General features: G+C 43.1%; 1 protein-coding gene across 1 annotated transcript in view; it reads left to right on the top strand.

The window, feature by feature from the left end:
• Positions 1 to 24,237, top strand: part of fryb (furry homolog b (Drosophila)) — a 44,488-nt gene extending 20,251 nt beyond the window's left edge. Inside the window, exons 24-66 of the mRNA XM_071531149.1 lie at positions 844 to 901; positions 1,254 to 1,345; positions 1,761 to 1,933; positions 2,188 to 2,348; positions 2,497 to 2,607; positions 2,901 to 3,055; positions 3,506 to 3,605; positions 3,722 to 3,893; positions 4,303 to 4,559; positions 4,662 to 4,808; positions 6,637 to 6,805; positions 7,146 to 7,236; positions 7,704 to 7,774; positions 8,656 to 8,806; positions 9,707 to 9,810; positions 10,960 to 11,051; positions 11,395 to 11,488; positions 11,881 to 12,103; positions 12,444 to 12,565; positions 13,266 to 13,453; positions 13,605 to 13,699; positions 13,987 to 14,185; positions 14,317 to 14,538; positions 14,901 to 15,099; positions 15,298 to 15,395; positions 15,755 to 15,925; positions 16,442 to 16,582; positions 16,901 to 17,086; positions 17,276 to 17,440; positions 18,211 to 18,285; positions 18,624 to 18,794; positions 19,098 to 19,106; positions 19,525 to 19,723; positions 19,835 to 19,854; positions 19,960 to 20,097; positions 20,217 to 20,431; positions 20,919 to 21,123; positions 21,314 to 21,463; positions 21,661 to 21,759; positions 21,897 to 21,980; positions 22,608 to 22,718; positions 23,323 to 23,558; positions 23,976 to 24,237. Coding sequence (XP_071387250.1) covers positions 844 to 901; positions 1,254 to 1,345; positions 1,761 to 1,933; positions 2,188 to 2,348; positions 2,497 to 2,607; positions 2,901 to 3,055; positions 3,506 to 3,605; positions 3,722 to 3,893; positions 4,303 to 4,559; positions 4,662 to 4,808; positions 6,637 to 6,805; positions 7,146 to 7,236; positions 7,704 to 7,774; positions 8,656 to 8,806; positions 9,707 to 9,810; positions 10,960 to 11,051; positions 11,395 to 11,488; positions 11,881 to 12,103; positions 12,444 to 12,565; positions 13,266 to 13,453; positions 13,605 to 13,699; positions 13,987 to 14,185; positions 14,317 to 14,538; positions 14,901 to 15,099; positions 15,298 to 15,395; positions 15,755 to 15,925; positions 16,442 to 16,582; positions 16,901 to 17,086; positions 17,276 to 17,440; positions 18,211 to 18,285; positions 18,624 to 18,794; positions 19,098 to 19,106; positions 19,525 to 19,723; positions 19,835 to 19,854; positions 19,960 to 20,097; positions 20,217 to 20,431; positions 20,919 to 21,123; positions 21,314 to 21,463; positions 21,661 to 21,759; positions 21,897 to 21,980; positions 22,608 to 22,718; positions 23,323 to 23,558; positions 23,976 to 24,234 — 6,178 coding nt within the window. The 3' untranslated portion in view covers positions 24,235 to 24,237. The remainder of the gene's footprint in view (positions 1 to 843; positions 902 to 1,253; positions 1,346 to 1,760; positions 1,934 to 2,187; positions 2,349 to 2,496; positions 2,608 to 2,900; positions 3,056 to 3,505; positions 3,606 to 3,721; positions 3,894 to 4,302; positions 4,560 to 4,661; positions 4,809 to 6,636; positions 6,806 to 7,145; positions 7,237 to 7,703; positions 7,775 to 8,655; positions 8,807 to 9,706; positions 9,811 to 10,959; positions 11,052 to 11,394; positions 11,489 to 11,880; positions 12,104 to 12,443; positions 12,566 to 13,265; positions 13,454 to 13,604; positions 13,700 to 13,986; positions 14,186 to 14,316; positions 14,539 to 14,900; positions 15,100 to 15,297; positions 15,396 to 15,754; positions 15,926 to 16,441; positions 16,583 to 16,900; positions 17,087 to 17,275; positions 17,441 to 18,210; positions 18,286 to 18,623; positions 18,795 to 19,097; positions 19,107 to 19,524; positions 19,724 to 19,834; positions 19,855 to 19,959; positions 20,098 to 20,216; positions 20,432 to 20,918; positions 21,124 to 21,313; positions 21,464 to 21,660; positions 21,760 to 21,896; positions 21,981 to 22,607; positions 22,719 to 23,322; positions 23,559 to 23,975) is intronic.

The following is a 24,237-nucleotide window of genomic DNA, read 5'->3' as shown; positions in this document are numbered from 1 at the left end:
ATTCTTAGTGTTTTTGCCTACTGGGAGCACCAGATAGGTGGGGTTTACCACAGCAGAACAATTCAGAAAGTGTCAGATAATTTGTCTGGCACAGAAAAGTGTTCTAATTTGGGTAATCCAGGTAATCCAGCTACAACTCCAAGAATCTAAAAACAATTATTTGTAAACGCTACTTGACCCAGGTCTGATACACAAATGATTTTTCTTTCGGTGAGAGCTTTAGGTGAAGCAGAGAAGAAGAAACAAAGGCTGAATGGAGGGAAGGGCACTGGATAGATTTAGGCCACAATACAAAATGGATGATGTGCTAGATGTAGTCCTTATCTATTTATTTTTTTTACATGAGAATGACATGATTCATATCTCTTTTTTCACGCTCCCTTCTTCCATTAGTTATTCCCCTGTCTGTCTGTACATTCCCTTCATACCTGAGATGAGCAGCATACCTCTTTGACGTTCTGCATGGGACAGAGGTGTATCGCATTTGTTAAAGATAGAGGTTCCATTGTGAAAGGGGAGCTGTTTCATTTTGTAAGAGAGGATCTATTTTTAACCTGAAATGTTTTCTGAAAGCAAGGTCATTGTTATTAAAGAGATTAAGGCCTCTCCAGACAAATTTGTCTAACATTACAATGTTCGAGGATTAGTGGTTTTAGGGCATGTGACATTTGAAATTTGAGTAGCATGAGATTTATATCTGTTACAAACCATTCTGCTCCATTAACTCATACTGTTTTCAGTCTAGAAGGAGAGAAGATTTGATCAGTCACATTTAGCGATTCACCGATGAAGCAATCAATTGATTGTTTTGCCTTCTCCTGTTCTGTGTGTGTGTGTTAACAGGGAGCTAGTGGAGGAACTCCATCCATTGATGAAGGAAGCACTGGAACGTAGGCCTGAGGTAACACACACACACACACACACACACACACACACACACACACACACACACAGAGGGAGAGAGAGAGAGAAACACAATGACAATACCGAAATAAGATAAGATGAACTTTATTGATCCCAGACAGGAATTTGGGGAAATATACTCTAAATGATTTTGAAGTATAGTGTCAAACTCTATTTAAATATGCCTGTAAATAAGGGTGTATAAGGTATCATAGGTATCGGATATGCCAATGAATATAAACAACTACTGTCTGTCTGTTAAACCTATTCAGGAGGAGTAGACTGAGTGTTGATAATCCCTTCCTTATGGCAGTAAATTGAACCTGTTTCTGTGATGTGTGTGTTCCCAGAATAAGAAGCGCCGTGAGAGGAGGGATCTGCTGAGGCTACAGCTGCTCAGGATCTTTGAACTGTTGGCTGATGCAGGAGTCATCAGTGACAGGTAACACATACACACACACACACACGGTTGATTGGTGCCATCAAGTTTAGATACATATTTATCGCTCTTTTACCTCTCTCCCCCTTTCAGAATTGTTCAGCATTGGCGGAGGTTTGCGCTCTACCGAGTGCCTTCTAGTTGTTTTTGTTTTGGTATTTTTTATCCTTTAACTCCACTGGAGCTGTTGAGGGTTAACCACCTTAACATAATACTTTATGCCATACCCCATCAGTAGTTGTTGACGGAGGGGGGAGTATTACACTTTCGCCACCAATATTTTTCCAACCAGTCCAGTGATTTGAACCTGCGACCTTCTCTAACTTGCTTGCTTCTCTAGCCTCTAGCCTACTGACGCCCCTAACAGATTTCCTATGTAATCTGAAAGATGAGCTCTCTTCTCCTTCCTCCTCTGCAGCACCAATGGAGCACTGGAGCGTGACTCCCTGGCTTTGGGAGCCTTGTTCCTAGAGTATGTGGACCTGACCCGGATGCTTCTGGAGGCTGAGAATGAGAAGGAGCTGGACGTGCTTAAAGACATTAGAGCCCACTTCAGCGGCATGGTGGCCAACCTCATCCAGTGTGTCCCTGGTAAATGATTAGATTACTCATAATGCATTAGTCCTTCAGTAGTAGCAGTTGTAATAGTAGTAGTAGCTTTATCAGTGTTCTGCAGGCAGAATTTACATACCATTTTACAGTATCATAAATTATCCAGTACAATTGTTCATAGACTAAAAACATAAAACCTAAAATGGTCAATACATATGGAAATTAAAGTATACATTGATACTTTGACAACATCTTGAGAAATAACATTATTTTTATTCCCTCCGTCTCTGCAGTCCACCATAGGCGCTTCCTCTTCCCTCAACAGTCTCTGAGGCACCATCTCTTCATCCTCTTCAGCCAATGGGCCGGCCCCTTCAGTGTCATGTTCACGCCCCTTGATCGCTATAGCGACCGCAACCACCAGATCACTCGGTACCAGTACTGTGCACTCAAGGTAAGCAGTACCCACAGTCGCAAGACCATTAATACATGGCAGGAGTGATTTCTGCAATATGTTGTCCTTTTACTGCATTTCACACAAACCTCAGCGTTAAATCTTGTTAAGTCTCATTAAGTTTACTCTCTTAACTTTTGTCCCCTAGGCTATGTCAGCGGTGCTGTGTTGTGGTCCAGTGTTTGACAATGTGGGTCTGTCTACTGACGGCTATCTCTACAAATGGCTGGACAACATCCTGGCCTGCCATGATCTACGGGTAGGTCACCTCTCTGATTGGTTATTGCCTCTAACTTGTTGCATGGGAGCTTTGTATGTCTACAGTTTTTCAGAAAATATGGTCAGTTCCTTTTTAGCAGTTTCAATAGTTCCAACATGAATACTTTAAATAATCTGACAACTCCTTAATCTGATATTAAGGAGTTGCAGCACCTATACTTACCTTAAGAAGTCGTTTTTCAAATCTACATTTTCCTTTTTTCTGTTGCATCCCTTTGTATTATTTCCTATATGTGGGTGAGTCGTTCTACATGATAACCTGTGTTGCCTTAGGTTCACCGTCTGGGCTGTGAGGTGGTGATCCTGCTGTTAGAACTGAACCCAGACCAGGTCAACCTGTTCAACTGGGCTGTGGACCGCTGCTTCACCGGATCTTACCAGCTGGCCTCTGGCTGCTTCAAGGCCATCGCCACCGTCTGCGGTAACAGGTAGGCAATCATGGTATTAACACTCTTGTGTGAGTTATCACTGGAGACATGCATTACATTCTTTATTGCTATATGTTAAATTGTTAAAATCTAATTTCCCACCTTTCCTTTGTTTGTAACAGAGAAACCACTGAAGAGCAAATAGATTAATAAGTGACAGATGTACAAAGTTGTCATTGAATGTTGAGAACTTCTACAGCTGTCTCTAATTTTGTCCACATTTCACAAATTCACACGTGCACTTTTGTTGCACATCGTATATTTCTCTCATCTAATACTGTCCTCGCTGCTGTTATTCTCCATACTGTCCAGTCACAAGTCTCTGTTTGTCTTCATTAAAAGCCACATAAACTTTAGCTTGCAGCATGAGATGAAATGCAAGATTTGAGAGTACTAGTTTTCAGTGTAACCAGCCACTCAATTAATAGCCATATTTTTTTGTTTTGCCAGGAATTACCCATGTGACCTGGTGACCTTGCTTAATCTGGTGCTGTTCAAGGCCTCAGACACCAGCAGGGAAATCTATGAGATCTCCATGCAGTTGATGCAGGTAAAAAACATGCACAAAGAACACATCACACAATGTTGAATAGTCATTGAACGCATATATAGAGGTGAAAAAGTACAGTGCATTTTGGTTGTAAAGTTTAAATAATATGTCCGCAGGTGCTGGAGTCTAAGCTGTGTGTGTACTCTAAGCGGATGGTGGAGCAAAAGCCTGGTAATATTCTGTATGGGACCCACGGCCCGCTGCCTCCTCTGTACAGCGTCAACCTCTCTCAGCTCTCCATCCAGCTGGCCAGCATGTTCCCAGAGCTCACCCTGCCTCTCTTCTCAGGTAAACACACCTGGGTGAATCTGTACGCTGTGTTATGCATGGAGAAGTCAAGCCAAATCTATTTATAGAGTGCTTTTAACAAATAGGCCTGACACAAGGGACGCAAAAACAGATGGATACTAAAAACAAGAGACAGAACAGAAGTTCATCACAAACTCTAGGAAACACTGGGGTCAGCAGTTTTGGCTGATCATTTTGTCACTATTTTGTTATTTGTGTGCATACTGTGTAACATAGGCTGCAGCTTAGCTAATGCATTTGTTGTCTTATAAGTAAGAAAAGTGTGCTGAGGGAAATCTATGATCACAGATTGATGATACATAACAGCGTAAGAGAATCTGAAGGTTGAATTTTCCTTTAAAGAGGATTCCTCAAAGCACTTATCACATCCTTTCTTCTCCCCACACAGAGGTGAGCCAGCGTTTCCCCACCACCCATCCCAACGGCAGACAGATCATGCTGTCCTACCTGCTGCCCTGGCTCAGTAACATTGAGCTGGTCGACACGGGGCTCCTCCCCCCTGCCTCCAGCCCCTGCACCCCAGAGGAAGAGCCTCGTGGTCGGGCGCACAGCCTGGGACTGTCCCCCAGTCTGAGGGGTAACGGCTGGGGCTCCCTGCAGGCCACCTCGCTGGTGCTCAACAACCTCATGTTCATGACCGCTAAGGTGGGAAACTGTTTGTGTGTGTGTGTGTGTGTGTGTGCATCTTTCAGAGTGAAACAACTCTCATTTCACAGTAAAACCTCTTTCCTTTCTTTACATCATCAGTACGGAGACGAGGTCCCTGGCCCAGAGATGGAGAACGCCTGGAACGCCCTGGTGTCCAATGAGAGGTGGAGCAACAACTTACGGATAGCCCTGCAGTTCCTCATCAGCCTGTGTGGAGTCAGCAGTGATACCACACTCTTGCCCTATGTGAGTGTAAAGAATTTCCTCATCCATAGTTTAGCGTTCAAGTGTCAACATAGCTTGCTTGCGGTGTCTATGGCGGTGCGAGCATTTATAAATTTGCGCCGAAATGCTAGATGGCAGGGTGTCGTTCTTTGTTGCATTCTGTCTAGAAGAAAAACGTAAGTAAACGTGTTATATCTGTTGAAAACGACAGGCTTTGTTTACACTGATTTATTAGATTGAAGATGTTCTTTTCACTTTGAAAGTTACTGTTTGGGTAACACTTAATTTCAATAGTCCACTGTTGACTCTCTGCAACATGTCAGTTGTCTGTCAACAACAGACTTCATCAACTGAATATCTGTTGACTCTAAGCTAGGAAGAAACACATTCCTACATATGAGAGAATTGCCTTACTGCCCTATAACCCTAACTTGAACTTTTTTTTTATTAGCCTAAATTTAAACCTAAACCTAACCCTAACATTCACCCTAATCCTAATCTTAGCCCTAACCTTTACCAAATTATTTTATGTGCCCAACCCTGACCCATTTCTTAGATGTGCCTAAATTTAATCTTAAAGGATAAGGCTGGTGTTTTTTAATGCATTGCTTACCGTCAACAAATCCTATGAAAATAACAAAATCAGCAATGATTTTGTTTTGCCAACAAGTCTCGTCCATGTAGCCAGTGCCCAATGAAGCCATGTCCCAGCAGCCATAGAACTCCATTGTATTAAAAAAACGATTAAAAACACATCAAAGAGCCATGCTGTTGCTCTGGGCAGCATATTTCATCATCACGATGCACCGGGCCAGCTGACTTTTTCCTCAAACAACTTAATAAGCCGGCTGTAAACACTTTGCGATCTCAGGAAAGTAGTTCCGTAGCACTTAAATAATCCCCAGCGTAATGAAGAATTTGTTCCCATTTGAATTTGATTTGGTAATAACTACAACAGCCTGACTTTTCGTGGTAAGTTAGCAATTTTTAAAATTGAAACTATGTCTTTGTGAGCTGTATTTCAAGGTTTTTAGCTTACAGTTGGAGCCAATTACTTCTGGGTTGACAGCTAAAAAAATGATTTTGTTATTTTCATAGGATTTGATGACGGTAAGCAATGCATTAAAAAACACCAGCCTTATCCTTTAACCTTAACCCCAAGTTGTTGACAGGCTGCCAGCAGTCTGTTGATAGTAATTTGAGCAGGTGAACTTGACAATCAACTCATTGGTAGCTGACATAAATTATGGGTAGTTTGTTTAACATTTGTGACAGCTGAAAATACCTATTTGATAGTCTGTTGAAACAACTCTTGTTGGCAGTCAGTTGATACACTGTTGAATATCTACTGATACACTGGTGAGAGTCAACACTGGAGTATTGAAATAAAGTGATACAATTGTTTGAGCTTTTGATATAAGGAGTGACAGTGTGTAACAGTTAAACATGAGGTTTAGCTGTTACGTAGATGTGGGATCATGTATTGCCTTTGGGGTGATAAAAGGTTTGTTTAGTTTCATATTTGTAAACATTACACTAAAACAGACCAGTTATAATGGAAAGAAGTAGTTAAGAAAAACCTCCAAGTTAACAAGTCTTCAAGAACATACTGTATGTAAATATAACCAAAATTTAGACAGTTGGAATCAGGATTGTGTCTTTTAATTTTTAATACCAGTGAGGTTTTCCACACACTGCACCAAAACAAAATCTTGTTTCAACTGCAAAAAACACGTGCACAAACAAAAAATATATTTTCTGCAGTTTGTAGTATGTGTTGCATGTACTATTATGAAGTATATCTCCAAGTTAGGTATTAAAACCATGTTGCTATGTGTGTCTGTTTTAGATCAAGAAGGTGGTGATCTACCTGTGTCGCAACAACACCATCCAGACTATGGAGGAACTTCTGTTTGAGCTGCAGCAGACCGACCCAGTCAACCCTGTGGTGTTGCACTGTGACAACCCTCCTTTTTACCGCTTTGCTGCCAGCAACAAATCCTCCGCCTCGCACACAGGTCAGAGGAGAAATTCATGTCATTGACTAGATTGGCGGTATCCGTCAAGTATTGAGAAAGTGGGATCTCATTTATTAAATGCAAATCAGTGGAAATTAACTAAATTCAGAATGTATATTTTGTAATGGGCTGGTTTTGTTTTGGGTTTGACTTACAACCTCCTCCACTGAAATTATTTTCTTTTGTATTTTGTGTTGATTGCTGGTCATATTCGTTGACATGAAATGGTGTTTTTATCTCAACTTTGACCTTTAATTTGAGGTTTACAGTTGTTTTATATGACAGATGTTGGACTACACTGTATTCCTAAACAATATCTCTGTAATGTCTTATGTGTTAGGCACCACCTCCAGCAGTAACACCGTGGTGGCTGGTCAGGAGAACTTCCCAGACACAGACGAGACCAAACTGGCCAGAGAGAATGAGGAGAGGTCAGTATTAATATCTGTCATTACTATTTATAACATATTGGTATAGATTAGCCTTTGGCAAGCCATAGTTTATCATTACTATTCAGTGTATTAAGGTCATTGCAGAGTATTAAGCATGAATGCAAGATGCATTTTGTAGCCCATCGTGGCACGTCCATGTGCATCTACATCTCTCACATCTAGAGCTAAAAATAAAAAATAAAAAAAAGTGAGATGAGTTCCCACAGTAACTGCCTGTATGTGCTGTAGCATAGAGGCTCTGTTTTGTCCAGAGGTCAACAATTGCACACAGTTGAGGCTTATACAAGTAGATACATAAATATTTTCTATCAATGGTGCAGCACTGTGAACACAACCACTTTCAAACTGTCTAGAAGTTACCAGTCGTGGAATGTGACTGCGTAGGTGTGGAAACTCTGAATTTCACTTTAATGTCAGACTGTGTGACATGTGATTTGTCTCCCCAGGGCCAGGGCTCACAATAGACTGGAGTCTCGCTACAGCAACAGTTCAGGAGGCTCCTACGAGGATGAAAAGTGTAAGTTGTCTTGGTTGTGAACATACAAACATGCTGGACATATACTATGTGTAGTCACACACACACACACACACAGCCCACAAGGCTACACATACTCATGTCATTTGGAAAGAGCTGCAGGACTTGGATTCTTCTTGTCACTCCATAGTGATAGCCACTTTAACCCCATTAAAAGATTTGTATGGTAATTGTCGCTATTCCCCTCAGCACAAATTGACAGGAGTTTTTAGAGTGAGAAACAAATAGAGAATGCACAGTAAAAAACTGCTGTAGAAACACAGCTTACTGGTAACAGTGTGGCTGGGCTGAAAGCTGAAGTTTCATGTTCTCTGCATATTCAATTCCAAAAGAAACAGCTCGGTTGTAGTCTTAATTGTAATGAAATTTGGTAACCATATTTGAATCCCTGCAAAATACTGTAACCCACTGGCAGACACGCAATGTATCAAACATGGAATTTAGACGTGAGCAATGTCCTACCACCATACCCAATGACACAGACAAACAAATACACACCCTCAGATACACACCGACACACACTGTCAGGCGTCAGTGATGGCACTCGGTCTATGTTTAGCAGAACATGCCAAACACATCTGCTTTGGGAGGCTTCCAGGCGTGAGTCTGCTGCTCTAGCGCCCATGTGACTAAGGCTGATTGGCTCATGTTTGGCATACCACACATTTTGAATTAGCTGTCCTGGGGTTGTTTGTAATTAAACTGTCACATGAAGTATTTGTTTGTCACATTGGGGAAATTTTCATGCTTGAAAGGCTATGACGAGTGTACTTTAAAATAGCTACAGTTAACATTCAAAAAGATTTCTGGCATGTCATTTATGTTTCTTCAGGTTGCTGTAATTTTTTTTTCTATTTCTGTAGCTGATCCACTCCCGCCTTATGCTGGTTGGCTAATCGGTGTCCTGGAGACCAACCGTCCCCAGCCGTTACCCATGCCCATTAACGGAGGCTGCTGGGCCCCTCTGGTCGACTACCTGCCGGAGACCATTACACCTAGAGGACCACTGCATAGGTACACACACACACACACACACACACACACACACAAATAAAGTGGGAATTATGAAGCACAACAATGTAATGTTCCATTTAGAATCAAACACACACACAAACACATGGACACACATGGCACAGATGGTACACACAAAAAACAAACCTAAATTTGAAACAGTGAAGCAGTCATGGGTATTCAAGAGTCAGCAATGTAAAGCATTCACACACACATACACACACACACACACACACACATGTGTGTGTACACACACATGCACACACAAACACAACCACAGACATCGCACCTGGTCACAGATGGTCTGATAAACAACCGCCATAGAATGAAACCTGCTTAGCCAGCTTGTTTCTCTGCTTGGTAGAGACTGAATATTTGAAATGATTACTAGCATCACCTCAACACCTAAAATAAACATTCCTTGAGTGATGACATGTCCCCTGTCTTGACGATTAAGGTTAGATCTATGTGTGTTTTAAAGTTGGTCAAATACACTGCATATGTGCACAGCAGACTGTTATCCTAGATCATAGCGGTTCAATGTTCAATTGAATGGCGTGCATCTGACTGTCTGATCAAATCATCTAATCCTTCAGCATGACCGGTGCTTCACTGTTGCAGCGTTAAGATATACACCAAACCAATTTCTGTGATTTGGATTGAGTGATGTTGTTATAATATTATATAAATATTATAAACACCTACCTAACACTAGCTGGCAACCCCTTTTTTGCACAATCCCTGCCTCAGTTGTGTCAAGGCATAAAAATCCAGACAGAAGTAGATAAGAGGTGAAATCAATATAAAGGATCAAAGTTTTCACTTGAATATACTTGGACAGCACATTCTTGTCTGTGGAATGTCCAATTAGCCCATTCAGTGTATTTGTGTGTTTGTCCTCAGGTGTAACATTGCGGTGATCTTCATGACTGAAATGGTGGTGGACCACAGTGTGAGAGAAGACTGGGCTTTACACCTGCCCCTGCTGCTCCATGCCCTCTTCTTGGGTACGAATGACACACACACACACACACCCTACACAAATCAGTTTTGGTCTACCTCTCTCTCTCTTTCTCTCTGTATGTACACAGAGGAGTTATCCCTCCACCCTTTCTCGCTTGTTCTCCCAGTGGGATGACCTGGGGGTGAAGTCAAGGCCTTAAATGTAAAGTCAAAGATAAGATCTAGAACTTACCCATCCATCATTCACTGTACTGTCAGGCAGACACACACACACACACACACACACACATACACAGACAGAAACACACTCATGCTGTGTAGGTATTTCCTCTGACGTCCAATTAGCCCATGTCGTGACAGCGTGGCGTTTTATCTCCAGCCTCAGCTATGACAGGCATGCGCTTTGGGACAGACCGTTGCTTTGTGTTGCCGCAGACACACACACATTCCTCAGGGCCTGCGTTTCTCACCAAGGACCATATTATCTAAAATGTAGACACATTCCTCGCCTGTCAACTGCAAGAAAATGTTGTAGTTTTATGTAATCGCTGTATTGTGTGTAATAACCCTTCAGTGGAGAATGCGCATCATCATCTGCTCCGGTGGTATCACTGTGTACTGCAAGTTGTCTCAGCATCCATGTTGTATTGTATTGTATTGTGAACTTTATCACAGAGGTTAAACTATTGGGCCATGTCTTCTGTTCAGTGGTTACCAACACCTTTGTACTGACTAAAAAGGTCTATTCAAAGTAGTTTACGATACGATACGATACGATAGGATTTTATTGTCAGATTTCTCTGAAATTTGTCATGCATCATAGCAGCTCCGTTCAGAATAGAAAAAATGACATGACATTGCACATAAAACACATAACCACACCACATTCAATTACACATAAACATCTGAATAGCACATAAATAGCAAATAAATAGCACAGGGACCCTCAGTTTGCATACATAACAAACAGCAGAAAACATAAAATAAAATAGCCATTTAGTGGCTTGGTTTACCAACAATTAAAATGTCAGTGTTTTTTATTGGAATTTGTGTAACCTGTTTGCATGTTTTTGCTGTTTTGTTTCTGCTCTTCTGTATGAATCTATTGTCTGTGATAGTACAGTATGTTCTAGCATGCAGTATGTGTGCATAATCCTGTGTTTGTCTCTCTGGATGTGTGTTGTATTGTCCAGGTCTGGACCACTACAGGCCAGAGGTCTTTGAACACAGCAAGCGTCTCCTTCTGCACCTCCTCATTGCCCTCTCCTGCAACAACAACTTCCAGGTAAGACTGGAATCCTAATACTTGTTCTCAGACGTAAAATAACACTGTCCATGTTGTTAGGACAAAGGTTTAACCTTAACTTATTAGCCTGAATGTTTAACTTTCTCCTGCAACACCTGAATGCACTGACAGACTTTTGGGATATTAGCTGCTTGAGATGATAACTGCTGTGGATAATAAATTCAGCATTTAATATTAAATTCAAGTTAATCTTTTACTTAACATATCGTTCTCAGCTTCATTTTATCATGTACAGTGAGAATGAAAAGTTGTTAAATCCACAATATATTCATGCACACATTAACAGGACTTTGGTCAAATTTCACCCTCCTTGTGTTTTCAGGTAATAGCCTCAGTGCTGATGCTGACCAGAGAGATCAGTGACAACAAAACTCTCACCGTCAAGTCCAGCTACCACACAGAGTACCAGCAGTCACGTAAGGAGGAAATGAAACACAAGCGTAAAACCACACCATGCAAAACCTGAATGCTTTGGCATCTTGTGACATTTGCCACCAGTACATGTAAATTACAAAGTAATTATCAGAGTAGATTAGATTATACTATAGTATTGTCAGATTTCTCTAAAATATATTTTTTCATCTTCAACCATTTTACACACAGTACACATAATAGGACATAGTACAGCTGCAGTGCATTGTGTTAATAGTTGACACCACAGAAAAACACATAAATAGACTGGGACTCTAGACCGAACACCCTCCATCACAGGAAGTCTTGATGTACAGTGTACTGTGTACTGATGTACTGTGATTTGTACTTTTCCAACCTCTACACCAAATCCACTGAACCATCCTGCTCCCCTCAGACGCACCTGACTTCCTGCGCGAGTGGCAGACGTCTCCGGTGGTCGACTCCGGCCTCAGCTCCACCTCCAACTCTTCGTCCGCCAGTCTGGGAGGCGGCAGCAGCACGGCGGGCAGTGTGGGAAACCTGCCCCTCGTAACCCCCGACGACCTGGAGGATCTCGACGACACGCCCAATGAGACCGACGAGAAGACAAACAAACTCATCGAGTTCCTCGCCACCAGGTACACACATACACACATCTTCAGAGATGTATTGCACAGTTTTGTGTGTGTGTGTATGTGTGTTGGGGGGGTGGGGTGCAGTGTGTAACCTTTGTGGTGGTGCTTGGAGTTTGTGTGTGTGTGTGTATATGTGTACATGTGCATATCTGTGTGTGAGCAGATATGTATGCAAGTGTTTGAGTGTGTTTCTGTGAGTGTGTGTGTTTGAGTATGTGAAAAATGTCTCTATGGCAGACCCTGTGGTGTGTGTGCACCTATGCAAGTGTGTGTGTGTAACCTGTGTGTGATGGTGCCGGTGGTGGGTATACAGCGCCTGGAGTACTGTGTTGTCGTTGCTCAGAGCGTTCGGCCCGCTGTGGGTGCATGAGGACATCACGCCAAAGAACCCCAACTCCAAAAGCACAGATCAGCTCGCCAACTTCCTGCGCCACATCATGTCCGTCTTCAAGGAGTCCAAGTCAGGTGAGAAACCCTGAATTTCTGCCAGATTCTGTCATTGAACAACCAAGCATTAGGCCTTGCTCCTGAAATGGCAAAATCTGATTTTAAAGATGCCTCATGTAGCATTTTTTTAACATCGATATACTATTGTCAAATTAACTGTGATATTTGGTATATTTGCCATTACAAATGAGTCGAATGGTCAAGACAGTCGGTAGCCTCCATCTCACACAGTGTTATTGTTAGTGCTAGTGTTTCTTTGGCCAAAGGTTTTCCCTTTGCTTTCCCTACTTTACTGTTGAGGATAACTATGTTGGAAGTGATTTTTCCATGGGCTTTTCACTCGTTCCACCATTTGACGTTTTGAGAAACCCCGAAAGCTTTAGCTCTGCTTGCACTGGAAGATCAGCGCCCTCTTCCTGGTTTGTGCTGTTAAGCGATCCACCAGATTTCCTGCGAAATCTGACACCGTGGCACAAAATGTAAAATGCAGTGTAGAGGCTGCCAATCTTCCCAACAATGGTTTCATTTGTTAAAGGCAATTATGCAAATATCTCAAAATGTGGTAATGATTTATTGATGTTAAAATGCTACATGTTATTAGTAGTGTTATACTGAACAGCGTGGGTCATTTCAACATTTCAACAATGAAAAACTATTCCCTTGTGTGTGTTTGTGTGTGTCTTTGCATGTGTCTGTATGCATCTGTGTGTTTATGCAGACTTCCACCTGGAGCAGCAGCTGAGCGACGTGGCTTTACAGACGGCTCTGTGCAGCTCCTCGCGTCACTACGCCGGCCGCTCTTTCCAGATCTTCAGAGCCCTTAAACAGCCAATCAATGCCCACGCCGTCTCCGACCTGCTGTCACGACTCGTTGAGGTGGTGGGAGAACACGGGGATGAGGTGCAGGTGAGACAGAGAGAGAGAGAGAGAGAGAGAGAGAGAGAGAGAGAGAGAGAGAGAGACATTGAGAGAACCGTTCCAACTTTTCGTGCACATATAATAGCTCTGCATTTTTCTGATTATGCGTATTTAAACCAACAACACGTCTATGTTTCAGGGCTATGTGATGGAGGTGCTGCTGACGCTAGAGTCAGTGGTGGTGAATCTAGCAGAATGCCTGAAAAACAGCGACCTTATGGCGGCTTTAACCAGGTAGGCCTGTGCTCCAAATTGAAGAACCATCTGGATTTGATTTCAAATTCATTTTGGGCAAAAAGAAGTAAACATGCCAAAATATCCATATAAATATACCTGTCTGAGGATATTACATGAAGTTATTGAAAAAGATGTATATCCAAAGTGCCAGAACAGTGGAAAACAAATAATCATGTAATAATAATATGTACTAGTAGATAAACTGAACAAAGTCCGTGATTTTGTTGTTTTACGTTCACTACAGTTATATTCACTTATTAATTTTTACTGTGTCCGTTTTATAGGACCTCCTCTCCTGACTTCTTGACGAGTGAGAAACTGATGAACAGGAAGAGCACAGGTCAGCTGAACTTCCCCGGCCCGGGATTTGGTGGTCTATCGTCACAACGGCACCAGCGCTCATACTCGGTCCCCAAGAAGTTCGGCGAGTGCGGCAACCAGTCCAATGATCCGCCTCGCAGCGCCACTCTGGACCGCATACAGGCAAGAGAGACGGATTATTGTGAAGCACTGCCTGTCTGCCCACCTGCCCAGTCTGTTACCGTATTGTTTGTATAGACTTGATTAATATACATCACACTTAAACTGGGTTTTATTTTATTGTCATTCTACAGGCCTGCACCAATCACGGCCTTGCGCGAACAGGAAGAACCCCTGGCTCCTGCTCGTCATCAACCAATCGCATCGACCCCAGCGTACTGTCCGATCCTGCCCATGTTTCCCATCCTTCGTCGATACTGGCCACAGTCTTCTGGGTGGCGGTGTCACTCATGGAGTCAGACTTCGAGTTTGAGTATCAGATGTCACTTCGCCTGGTTCACAAGCTCCTCTCAAAGGTAGATAAGATTAACTTTTTCGATGTCAGAGGGGAAATTATGTAATTACAGCATCAAAAATTACGATAGGGATAAAAGTACAATAAATTTCAATGAAATGAAAACAAATTATGTTGAATGTTCAAGATACAGCGTCTTTATTAAACGAATGCAAGGGCATGCTGACAAGAGCCAGCTTCAGTAATATGTACAAAACTACTGAGAACAGGCTGATGATTTAGGCTAAATTAGTTTATCTGCTACCTTTTGTTAAAAGAAATGAAAAATGCCTCAGGTTATTGGATATGGTGCATTTCAAAATTACCATAAATCCTATGCTACCCTTCAGCATCAATTAAACCAAAAAAACTCTTATTTCCCAGGTGCCCCTGGACAGAGCAGAGAACCGTGAGCGCCTTGAGAAGTTGCAGGCTCAGCTGAGGTGGAGCGGCTTCTCTGGGCTCCAGCAGCTTTTGTTGAAGGGTTTTACCTCCCAGGCCACCTCTGACCTCACGCTGCAGCTCTTCTGCCAGCTCACGCCGGTCTCCCGCGTGCCGGTCGTCGACACCTCACAGGCTATAGGTACGCATCCTGCATTTTCCTCTTATCTTGTTTTATAATCCTTTACATCCTTGTATTTAAAGACTGCTGTTAGCTTCAGTCAGCGATTGTACTGATAAGGATTTACACTGGTATGATTTCACAGTACTTATTTATACTGTAGAGTGGTGAAGTTCAGCTTTTGGTTACAGTACTGAGTGGTTTTCTGTGTCTGTGTAGGTTTCCCTCTGAACGTGCTGTGTCTGCTGCCTCACCTGGTGCAGCACTTTGGCCACCCCACTCAGTTCTGTAAGGAGAGCGCTGAGAGGATCGCACAGGTACGAAGCCAATTCTTCAGCTGATAAAAGCAAGATATATAATCCATGAAGTCAATAAATACACATCAAATGTTTAGTTTGCACAGTGATGAAGCGTAAAAGCAAAGTCATGCACAGAAAAGGTAGAAATTTTTCTTTTGCAGATGAGATTAAAAAAAAAAACCTAAGGGGCTTATGACATCTCATCTCAAAAAAGAGGAAAAAGAAACAAGCAAAAACAACAGCAATTCTGCCATCTCTCTCTGTCTCTGTCTCTCTCTTTCTCTCTCTCTCTCTCTCTCTCTCTCTCTCTCTCTCTGTTTCTCTCTGTCTCTCTCTCTCTCTCCATGTCTTTCTCATGCTCACTCTCTCCCTCCCAGGTGTGTTTGGAGGAGAAGAACACAAAGCTGTCCCATTTGGCCCACGTCATGACTCTGTATAAGACGCGTTCCTACACACGCGACCCCTTCTCTTGGGTCAGCGTGGTGTGCCGCTACCTCCATGAGGCCTTCTCCGACATCACACTCAACATGGTCACCTACATGGCTGAGGTAAGCGCTGATGAACATGTCTGGTATGCTGTATGTCCAGGTTTATATGGCTAGCCTTCCCCCAGTGTGGCTATGAGGGTCTACTGTAAGTATTAGACTTAGTATTCTCATTCTAGACATTATAGTTGCAGCTTAAGCTCCCTTGCAAAAAAATAGGTCTTTTTTCTATTCTAGCCTAGTTAACTTAGAAGTTAGAGAAGCTTGGGGGAAGGAAAAATGAGCAACACTCCCTCTCTGCTCCAGTGGAGCTGCTCAGTGGCCAACAGTAAAAGACTGTAGTTGCACTGGGCAGCTCCCAGGTGTGAATGTGTGTAACTGTGTCAATGGGACACAGGTCATTTCTAGAAAAGAGTGTGTGCGCTCAGTCAGCTTTCCCTGGAAAATTAAGGTTAAACTGTTCTATTCTACAGCTATATAGGTTATAGCGATGTAAAGAAAACACAGTGAGTAATACTCACTCACTGAGTATCCTGTCATTTCTCTCTCTCTCTCTCTCTCTCTCTCTCTCACCGTTAGCTGCTGGAGAAGGGCCTTCCCAGTATGCAGCAGTCTCTGCTCCAGATCATCTACTGTCTCCTCAGCCACATGGACCTCACTGCTGTACAGGTCAAACAGTTCAATGCCGATGTCCTGAAGACCATTGAGAAGTTTGTCCAGGTCAGCTTTCCTACAGTACCGAGTGTAATATGAATACCTTACATCCCCCGCTCTTCCCCCGTGAATCATATCTTCCCTCCCACATTTTCCTCCTGTTCTCCCTGTAATATTGATTAGCACTTCTCTCTTACATGATCATTTCATGGTCACTCAGATATTGTCAGGGCAATATGGCTCCAACCCTTGCACTCTTTCCTATTGGTTTTCTTGCAATGAGGGTGATCTAGAAATTGCAACTTAATTGAAGCTTATTCTTCTGTGTGTTATGTATGCACTGCTGTGTATGTTCTCTTATGTGTTTGACATGTGCCTCCACAGACGGTCCACTGGAAGGATGCCCTGAACATCTTGAAGCTGGTGGTATCGCGCTCCGCCAGCCTTGTCCACCCGGTGTACGGCCACTCCCAGGGCGACCTGTCCAACCTGGAGGTCAGCAGGGTTTGGGACGGCTCCGCCAAGGCCCTGCCTGGGAAAACACTGGACTTCACCTTTGACATCTCCGAGGTGAGGAAGAAACATCAAATAAAATGGACGCTTTATTCTTTCTTCTTTCTCTTTCTAGTTCATACATATACACACACACAGATTTTTTTCACCAATTTCAGAGACGTAAGAGGACTAGATGTTATACTGTAAATGTTTGCGATATTCAAACTAAAACTTTGCATGTGTGCCTTTCTGTTTTGTATACAGACTCCAGTGATTGGGCGTCGGTTTGATGAGCTGCAGGGTTCGGGGGGCAGAGAAGGGAAGGCCCGAGCCATGGCTGTAACCCGCAGCACCTCCTCCACCTCCTCCGGATCCAACTCCAACACCGTCCTGGTGCCTGTCAGCTGGAGGCGGCCACAGTCATCTCAGGTAAAGTATCATGATATGAAACTCTTATAATACCTGTCATACAAAAGACTCTGAAGCACAGTAGCAGCTTAAGTATCAAAATTTACAGCAACTGGGTCGATACCATTAATAAAGAAAGTCTTATGCTTCGGGATGGCCTAGTGGTTAGAAAGACTGTCCTCCAACCGGAGTTTATACTCTTGTTGGCAGCCATCCTCCTTGTCCTGCCCTTCGAACAGGGATCAATAAAGTATCACATTATATCATTGTTAAAAAAGATGCATGCAATATAGATTATTTTAAAGAATATAATAACAAGACAAAGTACTACAGTGGTGGTTAGCATGCCAATTTGATATGAATCTTGCTACATAGTCAGCAGTTTAATACAGTAAAGATATCTTTGAGCAGGTCAGCGATTCCATAGGATTGCATTCAATTTTGATCTGATATGATGTGATACAATTTGATTTGATTCTGTGCCATAAAGATCAATGCAGTCAGTTTGCGTATAAATCATGACAACTCCAATTTCAACACACTTGATAACCACAGTGACTAAAATGCTCACACCCAGCCTTCTTTCTTTTTACATCCAAGCCACATTTCTCCTCTGAAGCAGCTAGAAATTTACAAGGCAAGTAGAAAGGGACTATCTGGACGAATACAATAGGGGCAAAGGGTAAAAGAAGGAAGATAGGAAGATAGAATTCAGGCTTGATCATGCAGGTTTACTTGCCTTCCCTCTTCGATTAACAGCATTTTTGTTTCTTGCTCCCTTTCTCCTGCAGAAGAGAACCAGAGAGAAGCTGGTGAACGTTTTGTCTCTTTGCGGACAAGAAGTCGGACTCACTAAGAACCCATCTGTAAGTACTATACCTGTACTGCCTGCTTGTACTGTAGGAGTGTAATCAATTGAACTAATCATGTTTTTACAGCCGAACGATAAAAATCTGCTTTTATATCAGGGTTGGGATCACTTTCAAGTCAGGCAAATCAGGAAGTGTATTGTCTTCAAAATTAAAAACCTGGAAATCGTAAACTTTAACAAAGTCTTTTTTATCCAATCTATTGAGAATGATGGCTCTGTCCTTATTAAGGAAATTGCAGTTTTACTTTACATTTTTAAATTTACCCCATTCCTTTTTTACAGATTTATGCTAACTCTGTCTTTTTGTCTTTTTTTTTTCCTCCTCATCCTCAGGTGATCTTCTCATCGTGTGGCGACCTGGACTTGATGGAGGTGCGGGAGAGCGGTGTGTCATCAGAAGAAGGAGGAACCAGAGAAGACACGCTGGACGACACCGCCAGCGAGCAGCAATTCAGAGTTTTCCGAGACTTCGACTTCCTGGACGTGGAGCTGGAGGACGGAGAGGTGAGACACGCAGTTTATCACTGTTGGGAGTAAGATATCATCAGTACTGGTTCACGGTGAATTCATATTAGTCGTGTATTTCACTAGTCGTCATCTTCAGTACACAACTTCTGTCACTTGATTTACAGTGTTAGATTTTTCTCTGTCTGTCTCTCTCTTTCCCTTTTACTTTGCATGTGTGTTTCACTATATCCCTCTGTCTCCCTTTTACGTAAATATATATGAAATGTATTTCTCTGTCCCTCCTCCTTGTCTCTCTCTCTGTCTAACTCTGTGTCTCTCTCTCTCCCCTGTGCTGCCTAGGAGCTCCAGGTAAGGTCTCTCACACTGAGCACGTACATTAGCTTTTATCAGTGCTGTGGTGTTGCTGGCTTCTTTTTGGCTAATTGGAAAATCAGGATGTTTGTGCTTCATGTTGCTCTCACAGCTTGGTTGCAGAACTAGATTCCTGAGAATAACGTAATTTGTCATGATAGAGATAAATGATATTGAAAGATTCTTATAGGACAAAGATTATATTGAATGCAAACTTAGCCTATACAGCAAATTATCTTTCATGAATTACAGTTCATTTTGCATCTTGTGCTTGTCATCAGACGCTCTTAGACCAGCGACCATTCATTATCTTGAGAGAGATTGTCTTGAAAATGGCTCTTACAGCAGTGAAACTCACTGCTTACGTTGCCTCTGCCTGTGTCTTCCAATGTGTGTGTGTGTGTTTGTTATGCAGGGTGAGAGCGTGGATAACTTTAACTGGGGCGTGCGTCGGCGATCGCTGGACAGCACCGAGCTGGGCGACCTGCTGGAGGAGAGCCAGCATTCAGGCAGCACCCCCAGTCTGGGACACGAGGACCCCCACGATTCAGACGAGTCCTCAGAGGAAGAGGAGTCCTCAACCAGCCAGAGCCTCTCGCACTCTCAGCTCGTACGTAGCCTTTACCATTGGATCAATATGACATTCAGCCTATAAATCTATCAGAGGTTTCTCTGTTCCTAGCTGTATCCTATTTTCTGTTGCTTCGATGACCTGATTTGACCAGCATCATTAAAGTTTCATGATGTGTGTGTGTGTGTGTCTATGTGTGTGTGTGTGTCTGCGCACAGCAACAAATATCCACAACTAACTAACCTTCACATCTTTCCCTGGCTCACCTTCTTATTGCAGACTAACCCCTCTCCATCAGATGAGACGAATCACACTGACTCTCTGTCTACATCTTATGACACATCTGCCGACCCACAATCCTTCAACGCCACCACGCCAGGCCAGGGAGCGCTCCATGATGAACAAATAGGCCTACATGTGAGGAAGAACACACATAAACATGCTCACGCACATACGCAGTGGAATTTCCCAAACATTCAAAGCAAAATCAGGCAAAATGTGCATGCTCAGCAAATATATCACCTCCGTCCCCTCAGGTGGGGGTGTGCGGTGAGGATGAGGACACCCAGGCCCAGGATGACGAGCTGTCGCTGAGTGCCCATGAGCTGCCTCAGGGCTCAGACTGTGGTGAGAGCTTCACCCTGGAGCTGCCTGGACAGCCTCAGGATCAGCAGGCCAACCCTGACCACAGCCTCAACCCAGACTACTGCCAACCTCCGCTGGGCTTTCTAGACCCCAACTGTCTTCCCAGGTAAATGTGACAAACAGTCTGAAACACTTTCTCACTGGAGCAAGCGTGAGAATGGGAACATATCTAGGCCGAATAGTATTTGCATATAATTCTTAGTATTTGTTTTAACCCACTTGGAGCACCAGAAGGGCGGGGTTTACCACATTGAGCTAATTCAGGTTGTGTCATATAGGTTGTCAGTCTCAGAAAAGTATATTAATATCAGTTTCAAATACTTTTCTGTGATAGTCAAAATTTTCTGGCACTCATTGTATTTTCCTATGCGCAAACCCCACCCAAATGGTATATTAAGTGGATTATAACAAATGCTATGAATTATTTTCAAAAACAGTTTGACCTAGGTCTGACTGGCACAGAAGCAGTCAAATAATCCAGCTCACATGAAATAGCTGGACATTTCATTACGATATGAGACCTAATGTGTTTATGAAAATATTAAAGTATTTTTCTTTGTGCCCCCATTTTTTTCTCATCTCCACGGCTACAGCTTACGTGACGATGTGGATGACCTCGAAGATCTGGGTTTTCCTCCTCCCCCCTCTCCATTTTTTTCAGCCATCTTGGCAGCGTTCCAACCGACGGTGTGTGACGACGCTGAGGAGGCGTGGCGTTGCCATATCAACCAGCTGGTGACCGACTCAGACGGGTCCTGTGCCGTCTACACTTTCCACGTCTTCTCGTCTCTCTTTCAGGTAAATCAGGAGGAAGAATTAGTTGAAAGTTGACTATGTCCATGTTTGTCCCTGTGTTTGTTTTTTAATTTTTTAGTTATTTAGTCATTTAGCAAACACTGATATCCAGTACGAATTACATAAAGTTTAAGTACAACAGTAGAATAATCTATCAGATAACCTCACATCTCTCACTTTCTTTTATTCCCAGAACATCCAGGGTAAATTCTGCTCCCTGACGACTGATGCTGCCACTTACCTCGGAGAGGGGCTGAGGGGAATAGGATCAAAGTTCCTCAGGTCCTCACAGATGCTGACCACATGCTCAGATTGTCCCACAATCTACATTGACGCTGACACTGTGAGTATTGCCAGGACACAAAAATTGATTTGTGAAGAGCTTTAGTCGATCATGTTGGTCAAATTGCTTTTGCAAACAACTCTGGGTAGTCAGTGTACAGTAGCTGGTAATGAGGAAACAGGGGCTTTATGTTGAATCAATCAGGCAAATCTAATACATTCAACTCTTCCTTGGCCACTCATCTCCCCTCTCTCCAGATCATGTCTTATGGTCTCCTGGAGAAGATGAAGTTCAGCGCACTGGAGCTGCAGGAGTACCTGGACACCTACAACACCAAAGAGGAGGCTGCCGTATCGGTACCCAACTTCCACACATTATTTTCACAAGTCGATTCTTAAAATGCCGATCCTGTGTTTTTTAATGCAAACTAATGACTAATTGAGAAATATTCTCCTTCTCCCTTCACTCCCTTTTACCCTCTTTTCTCCTTCAGTGGCTGAGGAACTGTAAGGACACATTTCCAAGGTGTCCTGGTGATGGTGTGGTTACCTGCCAGCCTGGAGACTCAGAGGAGAAGGTAAAGGAAACTTGATGTTATTTACACTTCTGTAAGTTTGCTCGACAGGAATACACATGAAAGAACTGCTTACTTTCTTGATCTATGCTCTGTATCTTTCTCTTATTCTGTCTCTTTCCTTTTCATCTCTCTTTCCTTTACTCTCTCCCTCTGTGTTTTCATCACACTGAAGTGTTTGCTCTCTTTGCATGTGAGCTGTGTGTATTATGATCCTCCTGACTGGACTGAGTTTCTGTTTCTGATTCTTTTACCCTAGCCACTAAGTACTAACTGAAATAAAAAAGTTGCTGGGTTTTTATACTGTGGGCTGATTCTTAGTAGCTTGACTGTGAATGCCTTTGTACTGTGCTGTGCATGTGTTTGATTGATGCTCTGTCTTCCTCTCACCTCATTCTGACGCCCTAACATGCTCTCTCGCTGTCTAGCAAATGGAGTCTCTTGCAGTAAGTTCTCTTACAAGTTTCTTCACTTCACCGCCTTATATTCCTCTTAAATAAACTGCTTAATTTACAGTTTTATTCTTGTGTGTTGCCTGTGTGTATGTGAAAATGTGTGACTGTGTCCTTGTGCATGTGTGTTATATGCTATCAATGAATCTGAACCTGTTTCTCCGTTCATATCTTTTAGCAACTGGAGCTGTGTCAGCGGCTCTACAAGCTGCACTTCCAGCTCCTCCTACTCTTCCAGTCCTACTGCAAGCTCATTGGTCAAGTCCACGCAATCAGCTCTGTGCCTGAGGTAAGACGAGGAAGTCAAATCAAGGTTTATCAGTACATCATATACATACCAACACAGCAAGCTATTTTTACTGGATCTCCAATGCCTACATGAGAACATTTACCACACTGTCATAGAAGGAAAATAATCTGTAGTCAGAATCCAGTAGACTAAATGCCATTGCTGTGGGTATTTTTCTGTTTGACTGCTGAGTGTGAAGAGCATCAGCTAAACACCTAAAATGTAAATGTAAGATAGACCATCTGAAAAATTTGACACCTTCTTTGTCGAGATGATTGATAGCAAAACATGAAAACAAATTATACCACTTTTTAAAGAATATAAGGTAACTTAAGTCATCGGTTGGCAAAATGGTAACACTTTTACAGAGTGGATCCTTCATCTTTAAGGTAATGATTTTTTTCCAAAATGAACATATACCATTTTGAACTCTTGAAAAATGCTTTAAATGTTGCTAACCTAAACCAAACACATTTCCACACCAGTAGCCAATAAAGGGAATCTTGACTATTGAATCTAGTAATATAAATGGTCCTTCTGTGATGACAAAAAAGTAAATGCTCATACACACTCAACCACCATCTGTTTCCCTCCCACCACCTAGCTGCTGAACATGTCTCGAGAGCTCACTGATCTGAAGACCAGCCTGCAAGCAGCAGAGGCGGCTGTTGCCAGCGACCTGGAACACACACACTTGGCCCACACTCACGCCCACGCCACCCAGGTGGCAGCCATGGCCGTGCCCAGCTTCCCCAGCTCCGAGGCAGCTGTGCAGGCCATCCTGGAGTGCCTTAAGAACCAAGAGTTCACCAAAGCTGTCCGCTACATCCAGGAGTGCAGGTGTGTAACAAATCTGTTACATGCAAGTTCACGCAGGCTGAAACACTGAAATAATCCCCTGCCCACATGCACATGCATGCCTACACTCACATACCAGTACACACACAACTACACACAGTACTGTCCTCTCATTATAGCCACACTAGGGTTCAAGTGATATGGGTTTTTGAAGGCTGATACTGATGCTGATAATTTTGTGCAGAAGCTGCCGATAGCCAATATTTTGTGCCAATATTCAATATCTTTACATTTTACCATATTTATGCCCAAAAATCACAATTATTCCATGTTTCCCCCAGAATTTTTCTTTTGGCAGGGTGGGAAAGCCTCAGAAACCACATTTAGGAACATGAAAACTGTCCATTGAAACCAATACTAGCTGGCCTCATCACATGTTCTCCTCTCTCTTGCTTCCAGGAGGCAGTGGCCCAACGGAGTGTTCGGCGGCAGCTCGGAGAGCGAGGTCCAGACGCTGCTCAACGTCTACTTCCGGCACCAGACCCTGGGCCAGACGGGCACCATCGCCCTGGTGGGCTCCCGCCAGGACCTGAGCCTCATCTGCTCCAAGCTGCTGGAGCTGAACGGGGAGATCCGCGACATGATCCGCCGCGCCCAGGGTTACCGGGTGGTCACCACCTACCTCCCCGACTCCAGCGCCTCCGGGACCAGCCTCTGACAG

This window comes from Centroberyx affinis, unplaced genomic scaffold (assembly GCF_046629955.1).
Source record: "Centroberyx affinis isolate AG114_WGS23_722 - 3 ecotype Tasmania unplaced genomic scaffold, CSIRO-AGI_Caff_v1 ptg002045l_1, whole genome shotgun sequence".
Taxonomy (NCBI): Eukaryota; Metazoa; Chordata; class Actinopteri; order Beryciformes; family Berycidae; genus Centroberyx; species Centroberyx affinis.
This window is presented reverse-complemented; position numbering and strand designations above follow the sequence as displayed.